Source organism: Zophobas morio, unplaced genomic scaffold, assembly GCF_036711695.1.
Source record: "Zophobas morio isolate AGI-343-1 ecotype UQ-CSIRO unplaced genomic scaffold, CSIRO_AGI_Zmor_V1 ptg000012l, whole genome shotgun sequence".
In the NCBI taxonomy this organism is placed as follows: domain Eukaryota; kingdom Metazoa; phylum Arthropoda; class Insecta; order Coleoptera; family Tenebrionidae; genus Zophobas; species Zophobas morio.
This window is the reverse complement of record NW_026972117.1, coordinates 5,489,627-5,512,462: the sequence shown is the minus strand read 5'-3', so window position 1 is coordinate 5,512,462 and position 22,836 is coordinate 5,489,627. Positions and strand designations below refer to the sequence as shown.

At 33.8% G+C, this 22,836-nt stretch overlaps 1 protein-coding gene across 6 annotated transcripts in view; it reads left to right on the top strand.

The window, feature by feature from the left end:
- Nucleotides 1–22,836, top strand: part of LOC135127681 (protein bric-a-brac 1-like) — a 564,157-nt gene that overhangs the window by 503,228 nt on the left and 38,093 nt on the right. For all 6 annotated transcript variants that reach the window (XR_010280263.1, XM_064054234.1, XM_064054233.1 and 3 more), the window contains one exon: nucleotides 20,315–20,372. Coding sequence is in view for 5 of the 6 variants with exons in the window: in XM_064054234.1 (XP_063910304.1) it covers nucleotides 20,315–20,372 (58 nt within the window). In the remaining variant the exon portion in view is untranslated. The remainder of the gene's footprint in view (nucleotides 1–20,314; nucleotides 20,373–22,836) is intronic.

Here is a 22,836-nt window from a genome sequence, read left to right as displayed (position 1 = left end):
AATATTTTGATATTTCAGTTTTGGCATTTTTCAATTTTTAGATTTTGCTGTTTTAAGCTTTTCAATTTTTCGATTTTTTGATGTTTCGAATTGTATATTTTCCGATTTTTCAATTCTTCGATTTTGACATTTTTCAATTATTTAGGATTTTTAAATTTCAGATTTTTCAATTTTTTTTAACACTTAGACTTCTTGAGCTTTCGATTTTTCGACTTCTCGGTTGTATATTTTTCGGTTTTTCAATTTTTTTCAAGTTTCGACCACTTGATTTTCCAATTTTTTTGTTTTTCAATTATCAAATCTTTTATTGCTTGTTTCATCGAGATTTCGACGTTCTGATTATTCGACTGTTCAATTTGTCCATTTTTCGATATTTCGGACTTTCGATTCTTCAATTTTTCGATTTTTTGAGGTTTCGATTTCTGGAGCTTTCGATTTTTCGACTTCTCGGTTGTAGATTTTTCGGTTTTTTAATTTTTTTGATGTTTCGACCATTTTTGGTTTTTCAGTTTTTCAATGTCCAGTTCTATTTCTTGTTTCATCGAGATTTCGACGTTCTGATTATTCGACTGTTCAATTTGTCCATTTTTCGATATTTCAGACTTTCGATTCTTCAATTTTTCAAGGTTTCGATTTCTGGAGCTTTCGAATTTTCGAATTCTCGCTTGTACATTTTTCGGTTTTTCAATTTTTTTGATGTTTCGACCATTTTTGATTTTCAGTTTTTCAATGTCCAGTTCTATTTCTTGTTTCATCGAGATTTCGACGTTGCGATTATTCGACTGTTCAATTTGTAGATTTTTCGATGTTTCAGATTGCGATTTTCCAGTTTTTGTTCGATTTTTCAATATTTCGATATTTCAGTTTCGGCATTTTTTAATTTTTAGATTTTGCGATTTTAAGTTTTTCAATTTTTCGATTTTTTCATGTTTCGAATTCTATATTTTCCGATTTTTCAATTCTTCGATTTTGACATTTTTCAATTATTTAGGATTTTTAAATTTAAGATTTTTCATTTTTTTTTTAACACTTAGATTTCTTGAGCTTTCGATTTTTCGACTTCTCGGTTGTATATTTTTAGGTATTTCAATTTTTTTCAAGTTTCGACCACTTGATTTTCCAATTTTTTTGTTTTTCAATTATCAAATCTTTTATTGCTTGTTTCATCGAGATTTCGACGTTCTGATTATTCGACTGTTCAATTTGTCCATTTTTCGATATTTCAGACTTTCGATTCTTCAATTTTTCGATTTTTTGAGGTTTCGATTTCTGGAGCTTGCGAATTTTCGACTTCTCGCTTGTACATTTTTCTGTTTTTCAATTTTTTTGATATTTCGACCATTTTTGATTTTTCAGTTTTTCAATGTCCAGTTCTATTTCTTGTTTCATCGAGATTTCGACGTTGCGATTATTCGACTGTCCAATCTGTCGATTTTTCGATGTTTCAGTTTTGGGATTTTCCAGTTTTGTTTCGATTTTTCAATATTTCGATATTTCAGTTTTGGCATTTTTCGATTTTTCAATATTTCGATATTTCAGTTTTGGCATTTTTCAATTTTTAGATTTTGCGGCTTTAAGCTTTTCAATTTTTAGATTTTTTGATGTTTCGAATTCTATATTTTCCGATTTTTTAATTCTTCGATTTTTACAGTTTTTAATTATTTAGGATTTTTAAATTTCAAATTTTTCTATTTTTTTTTAATACTTAGATTTCTTGAGCTTTGGATTTTTTGACTTCTCGGTTGTAGATTTTTCGGTTTTTCAATTTTTTTCACGTTTCGGCTACTTTTGATTTTCCAATTTTTTTAGTTTTTCAATTATCAAATCTTTTATTGCTTGTTTCATCCAGATTTCAACGTTCTGATTATTCGACTGTTCAATTTATCTATTTTTCGATTTTTCAGATTTCCGATTCTTCTATTTGTCAATGTTTTGAGATTTTTCGATTATAAGCTTTTCAATTTTTAGATTTTTTGATATTTCGAATTCTATATTTCTAGATTTTTCAATTTTGTAATGCTTCGATCTCTCGAGCTTTCAATTTTTTTACTTTTCAGTTTTTGATTTTTTATTTTTTTTTGTTTGTTTAATCCATTTTTAATATTTCAATTCTATTTCTGGTTTCATCGAGATTTCAAGTTGCAATTATTCGATTTATTGATTTATCTTTTTTTAAAATATTTTAATTGTTAATTTTTCGCTTTTGGGCTACTTCGATTTTTTGATTTTTCGCTTTTGGGCTACTTCGATTTTTTGATTTTTCAATTTTTCAACTTTTCGTTTTTCCAGTTTTTCGATGTTTCTGTTTTTCAATTATACGATTTCCCAATTTTTCGTCATTTCAGTTTTGGATTTTTCAGTTTCTCCATTTTTATTATTATCGAAAAATCAAAAATTGAAAAAAAAAACAAAAACTGGAAAAATCGAGAAAATTTTCTATTTCACCAATTTTCAATTCCTGGACAGCTCGGTTTTTCAACTTTTCTATTTCTGGATTTATCGAGATTTTGACGTTTTGATTATTCCATTGTTCAATTTCCCGACTTTTCAATTTCTCGAGTTCGCGATCGTTTCATGTTTCGGTTTCATTTTGATTTTTTGATTTTCCGGCTTTTCGATTCTTTTAATCTTTCGATATTTGGGTTTTTCAGTTTTTGGATTTCCCGATTTTTCGTAATTTTAGTGTTGGAATTTTTCGCAATTTTAAATTTAATATTTTCTTCGATTTTTTAGGATTTCTAAAATCCTTAAAATCTCAAAAGTTAGGAGGATTTTGGAAATCTTCGAATCGTTGGCAGAGTCTTTAGATTTTTCAAGTTTTTTAAGGTCTTCATAATCGTGAGATTCCCTGTCTCCTTCGCATTCCTGAAATTTATTCGTTTTCTACAGTATTTATGTGTCCTAGGGTCCTTAAGGTTTGTAGTATGTCTAGCATTTGTGGAATATCCAGGATTTCTAAGATCCTTGAAATTTCAAGAGTTATGGGGATTTTGGATATCTCTGAATGGTTGGAAGAATTTTCAGAATTTTCAAGCTCTTCAAGGTCTTCAGAACCTCTTTCGCAAAAACCTTGAAAATCGCTTAAGTTACGGGGATTTTGGAAATCTGAATCGTTGGAACAATCTTTAAAATTTTAAAATCGTCAAGCTCTGCAAGGTCTTCAGAAAAGTAAGATTCTCGGACTTTTTTGCATCCCTGGAATTTATTAAATTTCTGCAGTAATTATGAATCCTAAGGTCCTTAAGGTGTATAAAACCTTAAAAACTCTAACCTTTTGGAAATCTGATTGGTTGGAGGAATCTTCAAAATTTCAGAATCTTTAAGGTCTTCAGAATCGTGAAATTCTCTGAAATCTGTGCTTTCCTGGAATTTATGTAATATCTATGGGTTCTAGAATGGAATCATTGAAAGAATTTTCAGAATTTTAATATCTTCAACCCCTTCAAGGACTTCAGAATGGCGAGAATCTCTGAAATCTATGTCATCGCTGAAATTACTTAATTTTTTCAATATTTGTGACTTCTAATATCTCTAAGGTCTGTAGTATATACATAGGACTTCTGGAATGTCGAGGATTCCTAGAATATCCAAAATTTGAAGGATCTTTCAGATTTTTGGCATCTCAAGAATTTCTATGATTTCGGAAATGTTTAAAATTACGAAGATCTATAAAAACTTTTCCGCCTCAAATACAACAGGAATCTCTGGGAACTTCGAACTAGTGCAAGAATTTTTGTTATCTCTAGGTACTCTTTAAAATCCCTGGAAACTTGGTATGCTGGAAATTTTCGGAAACGCATCCAAAAGTTCTAGGAACTTTAGAATTGATAGGAATTTTTGAACTATTTAGAAAATCCAAAAAGCCCCAAAATGTGTCATTTCTCTAGAATTTATAGATTTTTTTTAATCATTAGCTATAACCTGCTTTTACACCTCATTTCTATAAAATGATGATGCAATTTAAATTTTTTTACGAAAATCTGTAGGCTCAAGGTGAAAGATCAAGGCGGATTCATAAACCACAAATATAGTAGTATGTTATTTTATAAAATTTAAATAGAGTTTACTAAAAACATGTCGAACTTACATCACCAAACTGTTGGTGAGGACGATCAACCAAATTTTGGTCAACCTTTTACCATCTACACGATATTCGTAACGTTTAAACGAAAACGGAGAAAACCTTACGCTTGAGAATTAAAAATGACAGGTTGCTATTTCTGGTTAAAATTTTATCATTGTTATAAGAAAAACACTTAATCTAAATTGTTTAAAGATTTATGGATGTTGTAAATGATAAGAGACGCTAATTTGTTTAAAGGATAGACAAGTGGGAGTATTTATGGTGATTAATATTCCACAGAGATTTTTTTTATTATTTGAAAATTCACATTACAGTTTGAGATTATAAAAACACAATTTGTTTAACAAAACATTTTTGTAAGATTTTATGAAAATAGATTAAGTTTTTTGCTAGGCAGGTTCAAAAATTGCAGCTAAATTACCAAATTTCGAAAAAATCGGCTATTTGATTTGTTTTTTATAATCCATCTGGTCTTCTATATGTTCAATCCCTGCAGATAACCCTTTAACTTCCTCAAAAAAGATCGGCCAGCTATTTTTTCCTAAATGACCATATTTGTACTTGATCGTAGGACGAAAATAGTGACCGTTTTTGACTCTAGTTGTGTTAGTTTCGTGTTTTTCCGGCGTCGAATGTGACGTCTGTACAACGTGTCACTTGTAACTTTAGTGATGACTGTACTGGCTTGGATTACAATGGAACATGGGAGCGGAACTGGGTGAAACGCATATAAACAACTAAAAATAAAAGTTTTATTTCTCTTAATAAACAAACAATTTAAATAAATACCGTTTGTGTGAGTGTGTAAATATTTATCGAACATTTTAAAACATAATAGTTCCAATAAATTTTATTATGTTTTATCTTTGATTATTTAAAGACTTTTTATTATAACATCAAAAGTTTTATACGCTTATTTATTAAAATCGCGCAGCGTTATTTATCGCTTTTCTAAATAACGAAATTAAATCAAAACGAGCGTTAATTTTAAATAGAAAATCCTCCGGTGTGTATTTATGAAATTATGAGTATTTGTGAATCACACTTTACAAAGTTCGCCCGAGGAATATTTATAGCGAATGCGAAGTCTCGAAATAGTACAAAATGAAATAGATTTATAAATGTTTTATTATAATTGAATGCACGTGTGTTCCATTTCAACTTTTAATGAAATTATTGCCGACATTAAAGCTTCAGTCTTTGTAATGTAATAAGTTAATTATAACAGGAAGTTCGTAATTGTAATTTAAATAATACAGGACATTTGTAATTAAGGCTTTGAATGTGCGTATAGAAAATGGCGCAGATTCGCTCCCGTCTACATCTACTGTTGTTAACTCTACGAAAGTCGTGAATATTTTAGAGATATGATTAATGAGAATGACACTATTAACACACAAATGGAGTTAGTTACTGGAAGAAATATTGATGGACCTCGACGTCGAATTGAATTCTAATGAGAATTTCTAATTACGTGTCGAATAATTCACCACCCGCCAAATTATCGGCCGCCCCAATATTCCACCTTGTTCAATTCAACCCGAACCGAAATATTTATTTGTTGCTCAGAAAAATATTTCGCACTTTTTTAATATAGCAGAAAATTAGCTTTTCCGAAGCCTGTGTAAATTATCAAGCGAAACAAAGTCGTATTCTTTCCTTAATTAAATCAGATGAAAATATGTCATCGTGACTCACAGCAGTTGCGTTTTAATTTTATACATTCTTTCTTATTTGAATTATTACATCATGCCAGTATTTCGCCCGACAATTATTTTATGTTTATTCCGCTTATAATTAAAACACTTGCTATTTAATCATCACAGCGTTATAAAATTTTATTAAAGTTAGTCAGCCACTTTTTTGTAACACACACGCGTCCAAATTCTCCTTATATCTCTTGAATAAATTACCGACAGCAATTTGTTTTCGGAGTTATCGCCCTAATTCAAATTCGTCCATTAGTTATTTATTTACATTTTGGGCCAAGTTTAAATGGCACCGAAGGTGGCGGCGCTGGTATTTACGCACGTCGTGCCCATGTATTACTAATAAAGTCAAACATTTTACCGCCGCCATAAATTAATGAACACTGAACACTCATTATTTGAAAACAATTACGTGCTTGTAATTTCCATATTCTTAGGCGGGTTCGTAATCGCACTAGGTGCGGTGCTCGAGGGAGAAAACGCACACTTTTCATGCCCGACGTCGGTAAACACACATTAAGTGCAACGAAGAGAAAAAATTGTTTTCGCACGAGGTTATGGTGCGATAGAGTGAGCGACGCGGATGCTGGTCCGCTCCCCCACTCTTTTTTTTTTGCGTTCCTGTGTAAGCTGCACCGAACGTGCCGAAATCGTTTTCGTTTTCACGCTGTTTACAACTCTGATACAACGTATTTAGGAATTAGTCGATTGTTTCCCAGATTTTTAAAACACGGGTAGAGTGATTGACGCAGATGCCGGTCCAGCGTTTACGATGGAATTCGTGTTACCACATCAACAGAATCTGTCAAGGACTACTCAAATACCAAACACTGGCAATTTCAGCCGGAGCCTGGAATCCTGCCCTTGATATTTTTCGCAAATATTCAGCAATTTAGATTTCATCTAGTGGATAGCCGACTTAGGCCAAGAGTTCATTAATCATCCCGGCCGTTTCGCCGAATAAAAACTCCTGCACCGGCTACTGCAGCGGCGGCTTTGCAGCGAGAGCATAAATTATCGCCGCCACATATAAAAGTATTAATCCTGAAATCGACGAGCCCTAGGAAAAATCCCGGTGAATAATTCGAAAAGGGTGGCCGTCTGCGCCGACCCCGTCGAACAAATAGCAATTTTCCGACGAATCACCAAAACACGGATTTCCATTACAAATATTCAGATATTCTAAAAAGGACAAACCAGAGATGTGACAGAAACGTCGCGTTGTAACAGACGTATGTCAACAGCACGTTTCGCGCGGAACGGGGCCAATCACGACTAATTATATTTCGATTCAGCTGGATATTTTATAATTAATTATTTTATTGCTTTCGGCGACGCTTCATCCGGGCTATTGTGATGCGAGTAAGTCGGAGGGCACGTCGGCGCGACGTCGAAGACTGACGGAAACGTGACAAGATGGACATTTGCATAATTGCCAATAAGATACAAGGAGGCTAGGGTTGAGGGCGGGACAAGAGAATTTTGGCGTTTTGTTTTGTCCTAGATTCAGGGTTAAAAAAATTCTTTGAGTATGTCAGACAGGATTTGGGAAAAATTGCTTAACAGATGTTAGAGGTGTCAAGTCACGTCAGGTCAGGTCATGTCCAGTCAGGTCATGTCCAGTCAGGTCATGTCAAGTCAGGTCATGTCAAGTCAGGTCATGTCAGGTCAGGTCATGTCAAGTCAAATCGTGTCAGATCAAGTCAGGTTAGGTCAGACTAGACCAATCCAGGTCGTATCATATCAGGTCAGGTCAAGTATAATTAAATCAACCAGGTTGGAACAAAAATAAACGAATCTAATTTCATTCTTAAATTGATTTGAAAGAATTTTCGAGTCTTGGGGATCTCGTTTCGCAATAGATTTAAAGAACGCTGAGAGCCCTTTGTGTTTTATTTTTTCAATAATTTGAAAGAGTCATGAGGCTCCTGGTGTTATGTTTTAGAACAGTTTAAAAGATTCTCGGGATCCCTGGTATTTTGTTTTTCGATGAATTTCTAAAAATCTTTGGACCCTAGGGTTTTGTGTGGGAACTAATTTAAAAGAATCTTTTTGTCTTCTGGGAGTTAAAACAAACTTGGAAGAGTCTCGAGTTCACTGATGTTTTAATTTTGAAGTAATTTGAAACAATTTTGGGGCCGTTGCGGGTTTTGTTTTTTTTTTTTTATATATAATTTAAAAGAGTTTGCAGGCTCCAGATTTTTTTTTTTTTTTTGAACAGATAAAAGATTGGGTGTTGGTGTTTAGTTTTTGAAAAATATAAAATATGTAAGAATCTCGTAGGCCCTACTGTTTTGTTTTTGGAATAATTTGATGTTTTGTTTTGGAAGAAATTTAAGAATACCCTGGGGTTTTGTTTTGAGATAGAATTAGAAGACTCTTAAGGCTTCTCTTTTTTTTTTAATTTCAAAGAACCTTAAGCCCTATTCTTTTGCTTTAGAACAGAACAATTGCTTTGTTTTTAATGCTTTGGAAGAATTTTCGGGCTTCTGGGGATTCCAACAGATTTAAAAGATCTTCGGGTTTCCTGGTGTTTTAATTTTGAAATAATTTCAAGTATCTTGGGCACCTGGTGTTTCGTTTCAGAATAGATTTGAAAGATTTTCGAGTCTCCTGATCTTTTGTTTAAAAACAAATTTGATAGAATATTGAAGGGCTCTCTCTGGTGTTTCATTTTAAGAGGAGATTGAAAGAATTTTGAGGATCCATGGCAGTCTGCTTTAAAACATGTATAAAAAAAAATTAGAACTAATTTAAAGAGTCTGTAGCCCTCTGGCGTTTTACTATTGAAAGAATCTTGGGGCTCTTCTTGTTATGTTTTAGAAAAATATGTAAGAATCGTGTGACCCCAGGTCTTCTGTTTTAGAAGGAATTTAAATGAATCTTCGGACCTCTGGGATATTATTTTGGAAGAAATTTAAAAATATCCTGTTTTTTTTGGGACAGAATTAAAAGAGATTTAAAAGGTTCTTGAGGTTCCTGGGTTTTATTGTTTAAATAATTTCAAAGAATATTAGGGTCCTATTATTTTGCTTTAGAACAATTCAATTGTTTTGTATTTAATGCTTTGAAAGAATTTTTGGACTTCTGGGGATTGAAACAGATCTAAAGGAGCCTCGGGTTTCCTGGTGTTTTAATTTTGAAACAATTTGAAAAAATCTTGGGGCTCCTGGTGTTTTGCTTCAGAACAGATTTGAAAGATTTTCGAGTCTCCTGATATTTTGTTTTAGAACGAATCTAAAAGAATATTGAAGGGCTCTCTCTGGTGTTTCATTTTAGGACGAGTTTGAAAGAATCTTGGGGATCCATGGTAGTCTGCTTTAAAAAATGTATCAAAAATTTTAGAACAAATTTAAAAAGTCTGGGGCCCTCTAGTGTTTTACTATTGAAAGAAGACTCTTGTGGTCCTTGGTGTTTTGTTTTTGAAAAATATGTAAGTATTTGTGTGAGCTTTGGTCTTTTGTTTTAGAAGAAATTTAAATGAATCTTCGGACCCCTGGGGTATTATTTTGGCAAAAATTTGAAAATATCCTGGGTTTTTTTGGGACAAAATTAAAATAGACTTAAAAGAATCTTGAGGTTCCTGGGTTTTATTTTTTAAACAATTTGAAAGAATCTTGGAGCCCTTGGTGTTTTGCTTTGGAGGTGATTTGAAAGATTTTCTGAGAGAATATTGAAGGTCTCTTTGGTGTTTCATTTTAGAACAAGTTTGAAAGAATTTTGAAGACACTTGGTGTTTTATTTTAGAACAAATTTAAAGAGTCTCGGGCCCTCTGGTGTTTTACTTTTGAAAAAATCTTGAGTCCTTTGTGTTTTGTTTTTGAAAAGTATGTTTTAAGAAAAATTTGAAAGAATCTTTAGACTAGTGGGGTTTTCTTTTGGAACAAATTTAATGTAATTTCGAAGCTTCTGAAGTTTTCTTTTGGAAGAAATTTAAGACTACCCTGGGGTTTTGTTTTGTGATAGAATTAAAAGAAATTTAAAAGAATCGTGAGGTTCTAGATCAATTGTTGTTTTTAACACTTTGAAAGAATTTTCGGGCCTCTGGGGTTGAACAGATTTAAGGGAGCCTCGGGTTTCTTGGTGTTTTTAATTTGGAAACAATTTGAGAGAATCTTGAGGCCCCTGGTGTTTTGCTTTAGAACAGATTTGACAGATTTTCGAGTCTCCTGATATTTTGTTTTAGAACAAATCTGATTGAAGGGTGTTTCATTTTAGAACGAGATTGAAAGAACCTTGGGGACCCATGGTAGTCTGCTTAAAAACATGTAACAAAAAAAATCTGGGCCCCTTGGTCTTTTGTTTTAGAAGGAATTTGAATGAATCTTCGGACCTCTGGGGTATTATTTTGGAAGAAATTTAAGAGAATTTTTGGTTTTGGGATAGAATTAAAACAATTTCTAGGCCCTTGGTGTTTTGTTTTGGAAATGATTTGAATCAATGTTCGGGCCCCTCTTCTTTTTTGCTTTGGAATAGAGAATAGATTTCAAGGATATTTAAAAGAATCTCGGGGCTCTTGGTGTTTTGCTTTAGAACAGATTTAAAAGATTTTTGGGTGCCTTTGTTTTTCAAGAATTTGAAACAATCTTCAGACCACTGGAATTTTCTTTCAGAACCATTTTAATTTATAGGTCGATTCTGTAACAATCAGTTAACATTATGTTATTTTAAATTTCTGTTATTAAAATTGGTATGTTATCAGGACGTTAACATAAAACAACAAATGTCGTATTCTGTAAACCGTTATGTTAGTACCTAAATAACAGATGTGTCATTTGTCCGAAAATGTTATTTTTCGAAGTAATGACACCATTTTCATCATCTGTCACTGTCAAACAAATACACCACGAAAATGTGTTTTTTCATAAAATTTTTGCTTAGTAGATATTATCGCTTCTGCTGTCGTTGGGAACTAGATCCAGACAGGCATTAAAATTTCACTAATTAGGTGACAAATTTAAGTCATGACCCTGCTAACCGATGGTTGACTCATGGCAACAGAAGAAGACATTCCTACGCAGTGTTGGTATGGAGCCATGGACTAAGAACTTCAATGTGGCTAAAATTTTTAAGTATCCCGGAATACCACTGGCACGTAGATTTCCCAAATGAGGTTCCAACCTCTCCAGCAAGAAACGGGTCATATTTTTGCTAAAATGAAAGGACTTTCTAAATTCCGTCTCTGTTAAATTTTCAAAGGAATTTTGATTGTCGCGAAGCTCTCTCAGGCGAATTCTCATTCTGTTCATATAATACATGTATTGTAATATTTTTAGTAATACTATGAATTGAAAGACCTACCGTTGAATTTCGTCTTCTAATAATAAGTAACCGAAAACGGGTAGAAAATCATCCACTTCTGTCATTTTACTTCTTTTGCCACCTCAGTCAAATTTGTGATATTATTAATTAATAAACCTCAAAATAACCGCATTATGTTAATAACATTGACTCAAATGTCTCTGTTATTTTACAGAGTATTTTAATAACATAATGTTATTAACATAACAGAAAGAAGCTTAGCGAATTGCAATTTATGTTAAATATGTGATTACATAGCAACAACAGAATGTTAGCTGTGTTTACATAGTGATAACAGAATGTTATTAACATAACAAGTTACAGAATCGATCTATTAATTTCGGATCTCCAAAGTTTTGTTTTGGTAGAAATTTAAGAATAACCTGGGTTTTTTTTGGGACAGAATTAAAACATTTAAAAGAATCTTTGAATCCCATTACTATTTTGCTTTAGAATAATTCAGTTCTTTTGTTTTTAATGCTTTGAAAGAATTTTCAGGCTTCTGGGGGTTAAAACCTATTTAAAAGTGCCTCGGGTTCCCAGGTGTTTTGGAGTGAAAGAATCTTCAGTCCTCAGTTTTATTTTGGAACAAATTTAAGAGAATTTCGGGACCCCTGGGCCTTGGTTTTGGAATAGAATTAAAACAATTTCGAAGCCCTTGATGTTTTGTTTTTGAAATGATTTGAACCAATCCTCGGACGTCTCCGGTTTATTTTTTTTTTGGAATAGAAAATAGATTTAGAAGAATCTTGGGGATCCTAGCGTTTTATTTTTCAAGTAATTTGAAAGAATCTTGGGGTCCCTGGTATTTTGTTTTTCAAAAGTTTGAACTAATCTTATGGACTTTAATGTTTCATTTTAGAACGAACCTGAGAGAATCCTGGGAACCCCTTGTATTTTGCTTTGAAATATGTACAAAAAATCTCGGGATTCTTCAGGTTTCATTAAAAAAAAATCAAAAAAAATCTTATAGGCCGGGATTTTTTGTTTTTGAAAGAATTTGGGACTTTGCGGTTTTGTTTTGGAATACCATGGATTTAAAACAGACAATTTGGCTTAGAATAGATTTAAGAGATTCTTGGTTCCTTTGGTATTTTGTTTTTGAAAAACTTGTGAAAAGCTTGTGGGTCTTGGTATTTTGTTTTTGGTTTGTTTTTGGTAGAATTTGAAACAATTTTCGCACTTGTGCTTTTTCTATTTTTTTTTTTTTTTCAACAAATTTAAGAAAATTTCTGTGCCACTAATATTTTATTTTTGAGAATATTTGAAAAAACCTTCGGGTACCTGGGGTTTTGCGTTGGAACAAATTTAAAGGTATCTTGAGACACCTTGGGTTTTGTTTTAGTAAACTAAAAGGTCCCTGGACCCCTGCTATTTTGTTTTAGAAAAATCTAATTTAATCTAGTGGGTCCATCTTTTTCGAAATATTTTGAAGAATTTTTTGGACTCCTGAGGTTTTTTTTTGGACAAATTTATAATAATCTCGGGACGATGTTGTTTTGTTTTTAAAAAGAATTGAGCGAAGTTTTGGGCCTCTGGGGGTTTTAATTTTGAAACAATTTGAAAAATCGTCGGGCTTATTTTGATCTAAAACAGATTTTAAAGATTTCCCGGCCTTTGGTGTTTTGTTTTTCAACAAATTTAAGAAAATTTCAGTGCCACTAATATTTTATTTTTGGGAATATTTGAAGAAATCTTCGGGTACCTGGGGTTTTGCGTTGGAACAAATTTAAAGGTATCTTGAGACACCTTGGGTTTTGTTTTAGTAAATTAAAAGGTCCCTGGACCCCTGCTATTTTGTTTTAGAAAAATCTAAATTAATCTAGTCGGTCCATCTTTTTCGAAAAATTTTGAAGAATTTTTTGATCTCCTGAGGTTTTTTTTGGGACAAATTTATAATAATCTCGGGACGATGTTGTTTTGTTTTTAAAAAAATTGGCAGAATTTTCGGGCCTCTGGGGGTTTTATTTTGGAATAAAATTAAGAGTCTCGGGGTTGCAAGTGTTTTAATTTTGAAACAATTTTAAAAATCTTGGGGCCCCCGGTATTTTGATCTAAAACAGATTTTAAAGATTTTCGAGCCCTTGGTGTTTTGTTTTTAAAAAAATTGAACGTAATTCATGGGCTGTAATGTTGTTTTTTTTTTAGAACTAAGCGAAAATTGACGGTCTCTGATAGTCCTCCTGGAATTTTGTTCTAGAACGAATTTAAAGAATCTGGGAGCCTCTGGTATTCTGTTTTCGGAATAAATTGAAAGAATCTTGGAGTATTTTGTTTAAAAATTAATCCGAAAGAAGTTAATCTTGTGGTTATCGCAAGAAACATAAAAAATTGACGAAGAGCTCCGAAAACTAAAAGTGGAAGAACACCATTTCGCTGTAGGAAAAGTAGTAATCAGTGAAAATTTATTTAATTTTTATTCCTCGCCAAAATTCGTTGGTTTTGATAGGTTTAAAAAAAAATCGCCAACTACACAAGTGGGAACAAGTGTTTTCAGCGCCTGTCATCTTGTTAGTTTTCCAAAGCCCGCCAGTCCATGTGCACATCCGTCCCGCCGACCACCCCGCCGTAACAAGATCCCATTAGCATAATCGCAAACGTAACGCAAACAGTCCGGCCGTTAACACGCGAATGCCTACTCAAATTTAGCAAAAAACAAACCACGCCGAATGATTAAGAGAAAATAAGCAGCGTAGATCAGATAAATCGTAACGATTTATCTAAAAATGCATTAGTGCTACAACACAACTAATTACGGTGACAAGGTGTTTGCGGCATTTTAATGGCCTACGACTCACGCGAGCCGAAGAGGACGGCAAAACACACACAAACACACACAGGAACGTATGTCTGCGTGCGTGCTCGTGTGGTGTACGCGAGCTTTGCGACGTCGCTCATCTGCTTATCGCAGACAACTTGTCACTTGTCATCCACTGGTGCTAAACGGTCGTCTCATTACATAGACACGTGTTTCCTTCCAAATTGAGGAACCTATCTCGGAACGTGTTCGTCGAGTTCTTCGCGCGCTACTGCTTTTATGATGTCATTAATGATTAATAGTTGTCGAGTTTTCTTGTTTTATTAATAAAGTGGGAGAGGCGGCTGAGGATGAGGATGAGGATGAGGACGAGAACGTGTCGGCAGGTGATGGATTAGCGATGGGGGACTTGTAGAAAAATTGTAATAGTTTAGCGCTCAATCTGGGCCCATGACCTGTTACGGTTACTTTACCCGTAATTATTGCAAACTTCCAATTTCGTTTCTCGTTACACAATAAATCACAATCGCTATCACGAGCCCGCTTGCGCCCATCCAGAAGCTAATTGCGAGTTTTAAGAGCAAGATAAGGGAATTACGCGATCAGAGTGCTCACCGGAGGCTGGAACAAGCCCGAGCCAACGTCGTAAAGGTCATAACTTAGCAAAGCCACCCAAGCTACCATCGAGTCATGCAACATTCAACAAGTGCTCCACATTTTTTCCGATTCGCCGTTTACTATTGGTTACGGTAACCAGGACGTCCAATATTCCTCCGTAATAATTACGTTCGTATTTTTTTAACAAGACAGTCCCACAATGCACATCTACTTAGTATGATGTATAGCTCACGAACCGCTATTATTCCGGAACGAGACACATGTCGCGAGGACAGAAAAGAAATCCATTTTTAAGCCTGCGGTTGTGCATTTCCTAGTTCAATTACAGCGATATTCGTTGTTTTTCGCTTGGTGCGCTACGCGCACCGAGTTGCCGCTCATGCTAATCAAGAATCAGTCCACAAACGGTGCGCATTTTATGACGTCGCTGTCGACCAGCGCCTGTCTTATTAAAGATGCTTTATTGTAGCCTGTCTCTTGCACTCAAATTTAGAGTTGCTCGATTCGATAAATACGGAGGCAAAATACGATAAATTGTTTGGATGTCTCTTTTATCCGGCTTCGCGTGTTCCGAGAAAAATCGGGTTAGTTTACAGGGGATGCTGTGCGTTTTCGAGAGTCCTGGAATGCCTCGGAGATTGTTTGATGCATATGGATGAAGAGAGGATTAATTAGAATTCGTTCGAGGTGAAGATCGCACGAACGACTTTATTCTAGTGCGAGCATATAAGATTAATTCGAGTGTGTTTGCGTTAATTGGCTTTTTTAACTTGTAGCATTGTGGAGTTCTGGACGATGAAATTACATAATTCCGCTAATTACGGGTAATGAGTAATAAAAATGTTCAAGTGTAAACTAGCGGCTGTGGATTACCATTTTTTTCCACTTGTTTCGGTCTTATTTTGTGTACGGTGTTGCAGTTTGCTATTATTTCTTTACACTCCGTCAAGATTTCAACTAATTGCTAAGTGCAGTTTGTTGCAAGGGTGTTGTTAATTAATGGATTGTTGCTAGCGGAAACCGGGTCAAAACAAAAACTAATTAAAAAGCGTAAATAGATTCAACTAAAAAAAGGAGTTCCAGAAAACTCTGAAAAATTGAAATGAGGTACCGACAGAAATTATATTTACTTCAAAGTTGTTGGCACTTTTGACATCATTGTCTTGACTTGACCAGGTTACTGAACTATTTTCAGATCCAAAAATGTTTTTGAGTATTTGGAAGTCTTGTTTTTTTTTTGTAAGATCATATCAAATTTACAAAAATTGTATCTGTTTTTTTCATAGACAGAAACATTTGATTGTATAAATGATTTACCGTAATACAAACTACGCTAAACTACACAAAATGTAAACTCTTCAAGGGCGTTAGAATTAAAACAAACCAAAATATGACATGTCTCTAAATGTTTAGACGTGAAATCCGCAGAATTTCCTCCTGGTGTTTAATTTTTAAACGAATTTGAAAAAATTTTGAAGTTCTTTTTGTGTTTCTTCATTTAAAATAATCTGAATCTCGGAAGCCCCAAGTGTCTTATTGGTTTTTGAAATAGTCTGAAAAAATCTCGAGAGCCTCTGTTGGTATAATTTTTGAAGAATTAAAAAAAAAATGGAACTCCTGGTGTTTATTTTTCAAAGAATTTGAAAGAATCTTGGGATTCCCTTTGTTTTTCTTTTTAAATATTTTAATCTAGTAATCCCGTGGTGTTTATTTTCGTAAAAACGGAGAGACCATTGGGACCCTTCGTGCTTTACTTTTAAAATATTTAAAAGAAAATTCGGAGGCCCTCAGTATTATATTTACTTTTTACATAATTTAAAAAAATGCCAAGGGCCTCTAAATCTTTTTTGGAAGAATTTGAAAGAATCTTGAGGATCTTTTGCCTTTTTTTTAAATCGAATCTCGGACATATTCGTAAAAATTTGAAGGAGTATTGGGACTCTTGGTGTTTTATAGAAATTCGGAGGTCCCTAGTGTTTTATTTTTGGAAGAATTTGAAAAAATCCTGGGGTCCCTTTGTGTTTTTCTTAAAAAAAGAAATGTGAATCTCGGAATTCAGTGTTTTTTTCGAAAGAAGTTGAAAGAAATTTGGGACTTTTGGTGTTTTATTTTCAAAAGGACCCGGGTGGGTTAGGTAGCATCGCGCTTGCCTGCCACACCTTGGGTCGTGGGTTCGATTCCCGCCCTGCTCTGGGTGTTGTGTATGTCCCCCGTTACCCTGTAATTGGGCCTCCGGCCTGTTGGGTAACGTTAACCAATAAAATAAAAATAAAATAAAAAAAAAATAAAAAAAAAAAACTTGAAAGAATATCGCGGCCCCTTTCTGTTTAGTTTTTTAAGAGAATGTGAGCTTCGGAATGTCGTGATGTTTATTTTTTTAAGAATTTGAAAGAGCATCTGGAGTTTTCGTGTTCTTTTTCTAAAAAAATTCGAAAAAAGTTCGGAGGGCCTGGGTGTTTTATTTTTAAAAGAATTTGAAAGAATCTTGGTATCCCCTTTGTTTTTGTTTTTAAGAATTTTTAATCAAGGAATCTCGTGGTGTTTATTTTCGTAGGAAGGTGAAAGACCATTGGGACCCTTCGCCTTTTACTTTTAAAATATTTTGGAAAAATCTCCGAGGCCCTCATTGTTTTATTTATTTTTCAAATAATTTGAAAAAAATCTCGAAGGTGTTTCATTTTTGGAAGAATTCGAAAAAATTTCGGAGGCCCTTAGTGCTTCATTTAATTTTAAAATGTTCTGAAAAGAATCACAAGGGCTTGGGTGTTTTATTTTTAAAAGAATTTGAAAGAATCTTGGTATCCCCTTTGTTTTTGTTTTAAAAAAATTTTTAAGAATCTTTCGAATTCTTCCCCTTTTTTTTAATTCGAATTCTGCACTCTCACAGTGTATTCGTATTTTGTGTAGTGTTTTATTTATTTTTTAACTAATTTGAAAGAGTCAGGGGACACCCGGTGTTTTATTTTTAAAGGAGAATCTCGAGAACTTCTGGTGTTCCATTTTTGGAAGAGTACGAAAAGTTCATGGGTGTTTCTTTTTAACGAAATTTGAAGACCCGAATCCCGTGGTGCTTATTTTCGTAAGAATTTGAAAGAGCATTTGAAACCATCGGTGTTTTATTTTTGATAGAATTGGAAAAAAATCTCGAAGGCTTTTGATGTTTTATAGTGAAGCAATGTGAAAGAATCGTCGGGCACCTGGTGTTTTATTTTTAAAGAAATTTGAAAGAATTTCCAGGGCTTCGGGTGTTTCATTTTTGGAGGAATTTGAAATAATCTTGGAGAGTCAATTCAGTGCTACTTATTTTCTAAAAAAGTTGAAGGAAATTTGGGAATCTTGGTGTTTTATTTCCAAAAGAATGGAAAGAATCTCGGAGCTCCCTAGTGTTTTATTTTTAAAAGAGAATCTCGAGGACTACTGGTGTTTTATTTTTGGAAGAATTTGAACGGTTCATGGGTTTTTCTTTTTAACCAAATTCGAATATCAGAATCCCGTGGTGTTTTTTTTTTATTATTTTAAAAAATTTCGAAAGCCTGTGATGTTTTATATTGAAACCCCTGCTGGTGTTTTATTTTTAAAGGAATTTGAAAAAATTTATAGAGCTTCTGGTGTTTCAATTTTTGGAAGAATTTGGGCGAATCTTGGGGTCCCCTTGCGTCTGTTTAAAAGAATGTGAATTTTGGAATCCGGTAGTGTTTATTTTGAGAAAAAAATGAAACTATCTTGGGATTCTTGTGTTTTACTTTTTAAAAGAATTTGTATTTTTGTAAGTTCTTTCAGAGCATTGGCACCCCTGGTGCTTTATTTATTTTTCAAATAATTTGGGAAAATGTCTAGAGCCTCTGATGCTCTATTTTCGGACGAATTTGATAAAAATTGCCAGGGTTTCTGGTGTTTATTCATTTTTGGAAGAATTTGAAAGAATCTTGGGAACCATTCGCCTTTTTTTCTTAATTCGAGTCTTGGACTTCCGTAGTGTATATATTGGTAAAAATTTGAAGGAGCATTGAGACTCTTGGTGTTTTATGTTCAAAAGAATTGGAAAGAATTCCTTTAGTCCCTAGTATTCATTTTTGGAAAAATTTGAAAGATCTTGGGATCGTCTTTTTTTTTAAATTTGACTCTTGGAATTAATCCCTTATTGCTTATTTTTGGAAAAACTTTTGGAGCATTGGGACCCCTGGTGTTTTATGTTTAAAAAATTTTGAAAGAAACTCGAAGAATTTGCGGCGGTGTTATGTTAAAAAAAAATGAAAGGACCTTTAGGAACCTCTATTATTATTCTGAAATAATTTAGTTAATCATGGAATTATTATCAGAAAGAAAGAAAGAAAGAAAGACATGTTTTCGTAAAAATAAAAGTGGAAAACTTGCCCATGTTATAGGAAAAATGAGCTAAGGAAATTATAGAACCAGAATTCACAGAAATATCCAAACGTTAATAAATTATTTACCAAAATCTTGGCGTAGGAATTAAAAATTGGTCAAAGACTCATTAACAAATCCAGCAACTATTGCCCGTTTTTTCTAATCCTTTAACATTTATTAAATATCCTGTTTCTGTATCCAAGAGCAAAACTATCGTGGCAAACGCAGTTCCATTAGTACTCCAGAATGTGTTTTTTAAACGAACTATTTACTGTGCCAATAATAATACAACTGTAGGAAGTGTTTTCGTGCCATAATGAACTCTAAGCATTTTATTGTTAATTTTCCGAGTTCGTTTAATAATCCCATTTATAACTTTATTTAATAGGGCGTGTCATATAGTTAATTTTATGTCGTAGACGTTAATGCCCCCGTGGGGACTTGTCGGATTGTTTACTTAACAATTTCTTCTACGAAAACCTGTCATATTTTTCATTTTTTTCTACCTATTTCGTCACAAACGTGAAAAAAACGACAAAACCGATTTGGTTTTGCTACACAATCACAATTTTTTTTCTCAAAAAAATTGAGTTATTAAACATGGCGCAGTCGGTGCGCCGGCCCCAAGGGAGCAAATTCGCTAAAATTCGAAAATTATAATTCGCCTTTCCGCCAATTTCAATATAATATCGTATCCATATTTCATATCCCGTAATTTAATAAAAACTTTGTGATGCGCAAAGCGATTTTAGTGGTTATTGACTGGCGGCAATCCTCGAAAGGAGCTGACCATTTTTAGATCGCATTCGCGTTTTATTTTGTCCACTTGCATCTATAATGCACGCGACCGATTTCAATCGAAAACGCGCCTTCGTGTTTTCACAAGGAGCGAAAACCGGGGCGAAATATTTTGAAACAGTAATAACGTTACCTGGCAATCATAATTACTACCCTGAAACATTTAAACCACATTAACTCGATAGATATGTACACAAATATCCACTCGGTAATGAATTACTTATAATACACGTACGTACAAGCATACATAATAAAAACATTGTTAGTGAACCCGTTAATTATTCAGGAGAACAAATATAATTAAGTATTAATGGGCCTAAATTGTTAATGCAGTAAGAAGGGCATGTGACGTCATTTTACGTGACGTTGGGGCGCAGGAACAAAAAAGGGGTTGCTTTGAAGCTTTTACAGCAACCGGCTAAATTTTTAATACGACTATGAAATTTTTAATTCAATGACTTTTCTTCATAAATTTTATATCAGGACTGGATCGCTATTATTTTAAATTACTATTACTACACTTATCTGGGAAATCGTTTAAGGCGCCACTTCTCGTCAGTTCTTTTAATTAAAATAAAAAAGTGTCGGTCGACACGAGTTTTTATTGCGCGCCTCAGACTTGTCGAAATTAAAAATTTTTTTTGGCTTTGCGTTAATGTTGTTTTTCTTTTCTTACAGGCCAAGTTGCTGGAGTCTTCCCATGCTTGGCTCGGAGCCTCCACGTCTTCTATAGCCGGTAAGTGTCAACAATTTCCCCTCAGTTACTCTCTCCGATACGAAACGTAACATTTATGGCTACCTTTATTATTCAACAGTACGTCTCCACATGCTTTGATTTTCCACGTTTATTATTCACATTTTTTTTATCGGCTTTGATTGTCAATTTCACATGGCATTCCATATTTTCTCCTTATACATTTACTCGCCATCAATAATCCACGTTTAAATTAATGCCGATGTCACATTTGATACGACTACTACTTTATTTAGTGCCGCATTACCTGAAAACTCGTATTTTTATATTAACTACCTACTTATAAGGCAAAACCATCCTCCTCTATGTTTATATTTTATCGAATGCAAAATATTGGACATTAAACCCCATTTCTTGACCTAAAATTAAAATAAACACTAATCATACATCCGCATCGATCCACCACCCTCGCTCAATACTTGCAGTTTCGACCCATCGCGCCACACAAACACACAAACTGCGCCGATTATGCTGTGCCGCGATGACAGGCCACCTGCGATTTACGTTTACTAGTCGCCGTTTGATTATGCAGCTCGCATATGACACGTGACAACTTAATTGCGCTCGAGCACAGCTTCTTTCGGCGCAAATTAGTTGTGTTCGCGAGAAATTCGCAGTCGTGACCCGTTTTGGGAGCGAGACTGTGGGAAAGTCGCAGGGTTGGCGTTGTTTCCGAGGGGTGGGAAAGTTTTTAACACTTCTGGATGTTCTTCCGTGACGGTGAATAAGAAAAAGGGACGGCGGTGTCTGGAACGTTGGCAATTGCGTAAATTGATGAAGTTGGTTTTAATCTGTGCTGGGGGAAAGGGGGGAGGGGCGGGTTTGGGGGTGGTGGGGATTTTTGTTCGCGACCAGGTTTTCTGTACACTTCATGAAAAAATAACAGAAACAAAAAAAATTGAGACGACGAAAACAATAAGAAAAAATTGTCAAGGTAGCCTGTCTGAGACTATTCTAGATCAAAATTTTCGAAATTTTTGATCCCAAAGTCAAATTTTTAAAGTATGTCATAAATGGCCAGATTTCATTTTGATGAATCTAAAAAAATAAAAAAAATCTGGGATATAAAAATGCTGTGATCTCAGACCAAGTTTTTCGAAATTTTCTGTTTCAACCTAGAATTTTTAAAATACATATCCCAAAAATTATCCTATTTCATTTTGGTGATTCCAGAAAATACTTGAAATTGTTGATATGTTGCCTAACGTGACTTCTACAAATCGAAAAAAATATTTTTGGGTAATTTTCGAAAGTGCTCAAAAAGGTCAAAAATTTCGTAAAGGGCAAGTATGGAAATTTTCGAAAAACATGGTCTGTTGAACGACCCACATCCAGATTTTCAAAATTTTCCGTTTCTAACTCAATTTTTTTAAATATCCCAAAAATGGTCATACTTGATTTTGGTAATTTTGGACAAGTAGTTGAAGTTTTCGAAGAAATGTTGCCAAAAATAATTTCTGTAAGTTGAAGTCAACTATAAAATTTCTTTGGGTAATTTTCCAGAGTTCTCGTAAAAAAGTCAAAAATTTTAAAAGGGAAGTATTGAAAAATCGGGCATATGGCGAAATTGTCTAAAAATCCGCAAAAAATGTGGCATTAGATATCGACGTGCTTATTCGAAAAACAGACCAAGATTTTCCAAATTTTTCGGTTTCAAACTCGAATTTTTAAAATATCCCAAAATTACTACTTTCATTGGTGCTTCTGAAAAAGTGGTTGAAATTTTCGCAAAAATGTTGCCTAAAATGACTTTCACAAATCGAAATCAACAAAGAAATGTCTTCGAAAATGCTCGGAAAAAGATCAAAAATTTTATAAAAAATTGTATTGAAATTTTGCACTTTTGCCTAAGTTCCCTGAACACCCACACAAAATTCTGCGATATAAATATCGACGAGCTGATTCGAAACACATAGTTGATGGTCTCCGATCAAGAATTTCGAAATTTTCGGTTTCAGACTAAAATTTTTGAATTATCATAAACTCGCCACACTTCAATTTGATGATTCTGGAAAAGTAGTTGGAGTTTTCAAAGAAATGTTGCCAAAAATAAGTTCTGTTAAATCGAAATCCACCATAAAATTTCTTTGAGTAATTTTCCAGAGTTCTCGGAAAAAAGTCAAAAATTCAAAAATTTAAAGAAGGATTATTGAAAAATCTGGCATTTGGCAAAATTGTCTAAAAATCCACAAAAAAAAATGTATCATATGCCTAGATATTGACGTCCTGATTCGAAAAACATGAACCAAGATTTTCAAAATTTTCGCTTTCAAACTCGAATTTTTAAAATGTCCCAAAATTATCATCTTTCATTGGTGATTCCGAAAAAGTGGTTGAAATTGTCACCAAAATGTTGCCTAAAATGACATACAAATCGAAATCAACAAAGAAATGTCTTCGGATAATTTTCGAAAATGTCAGAAAAAGGTCAAAAATTTCATAAAAA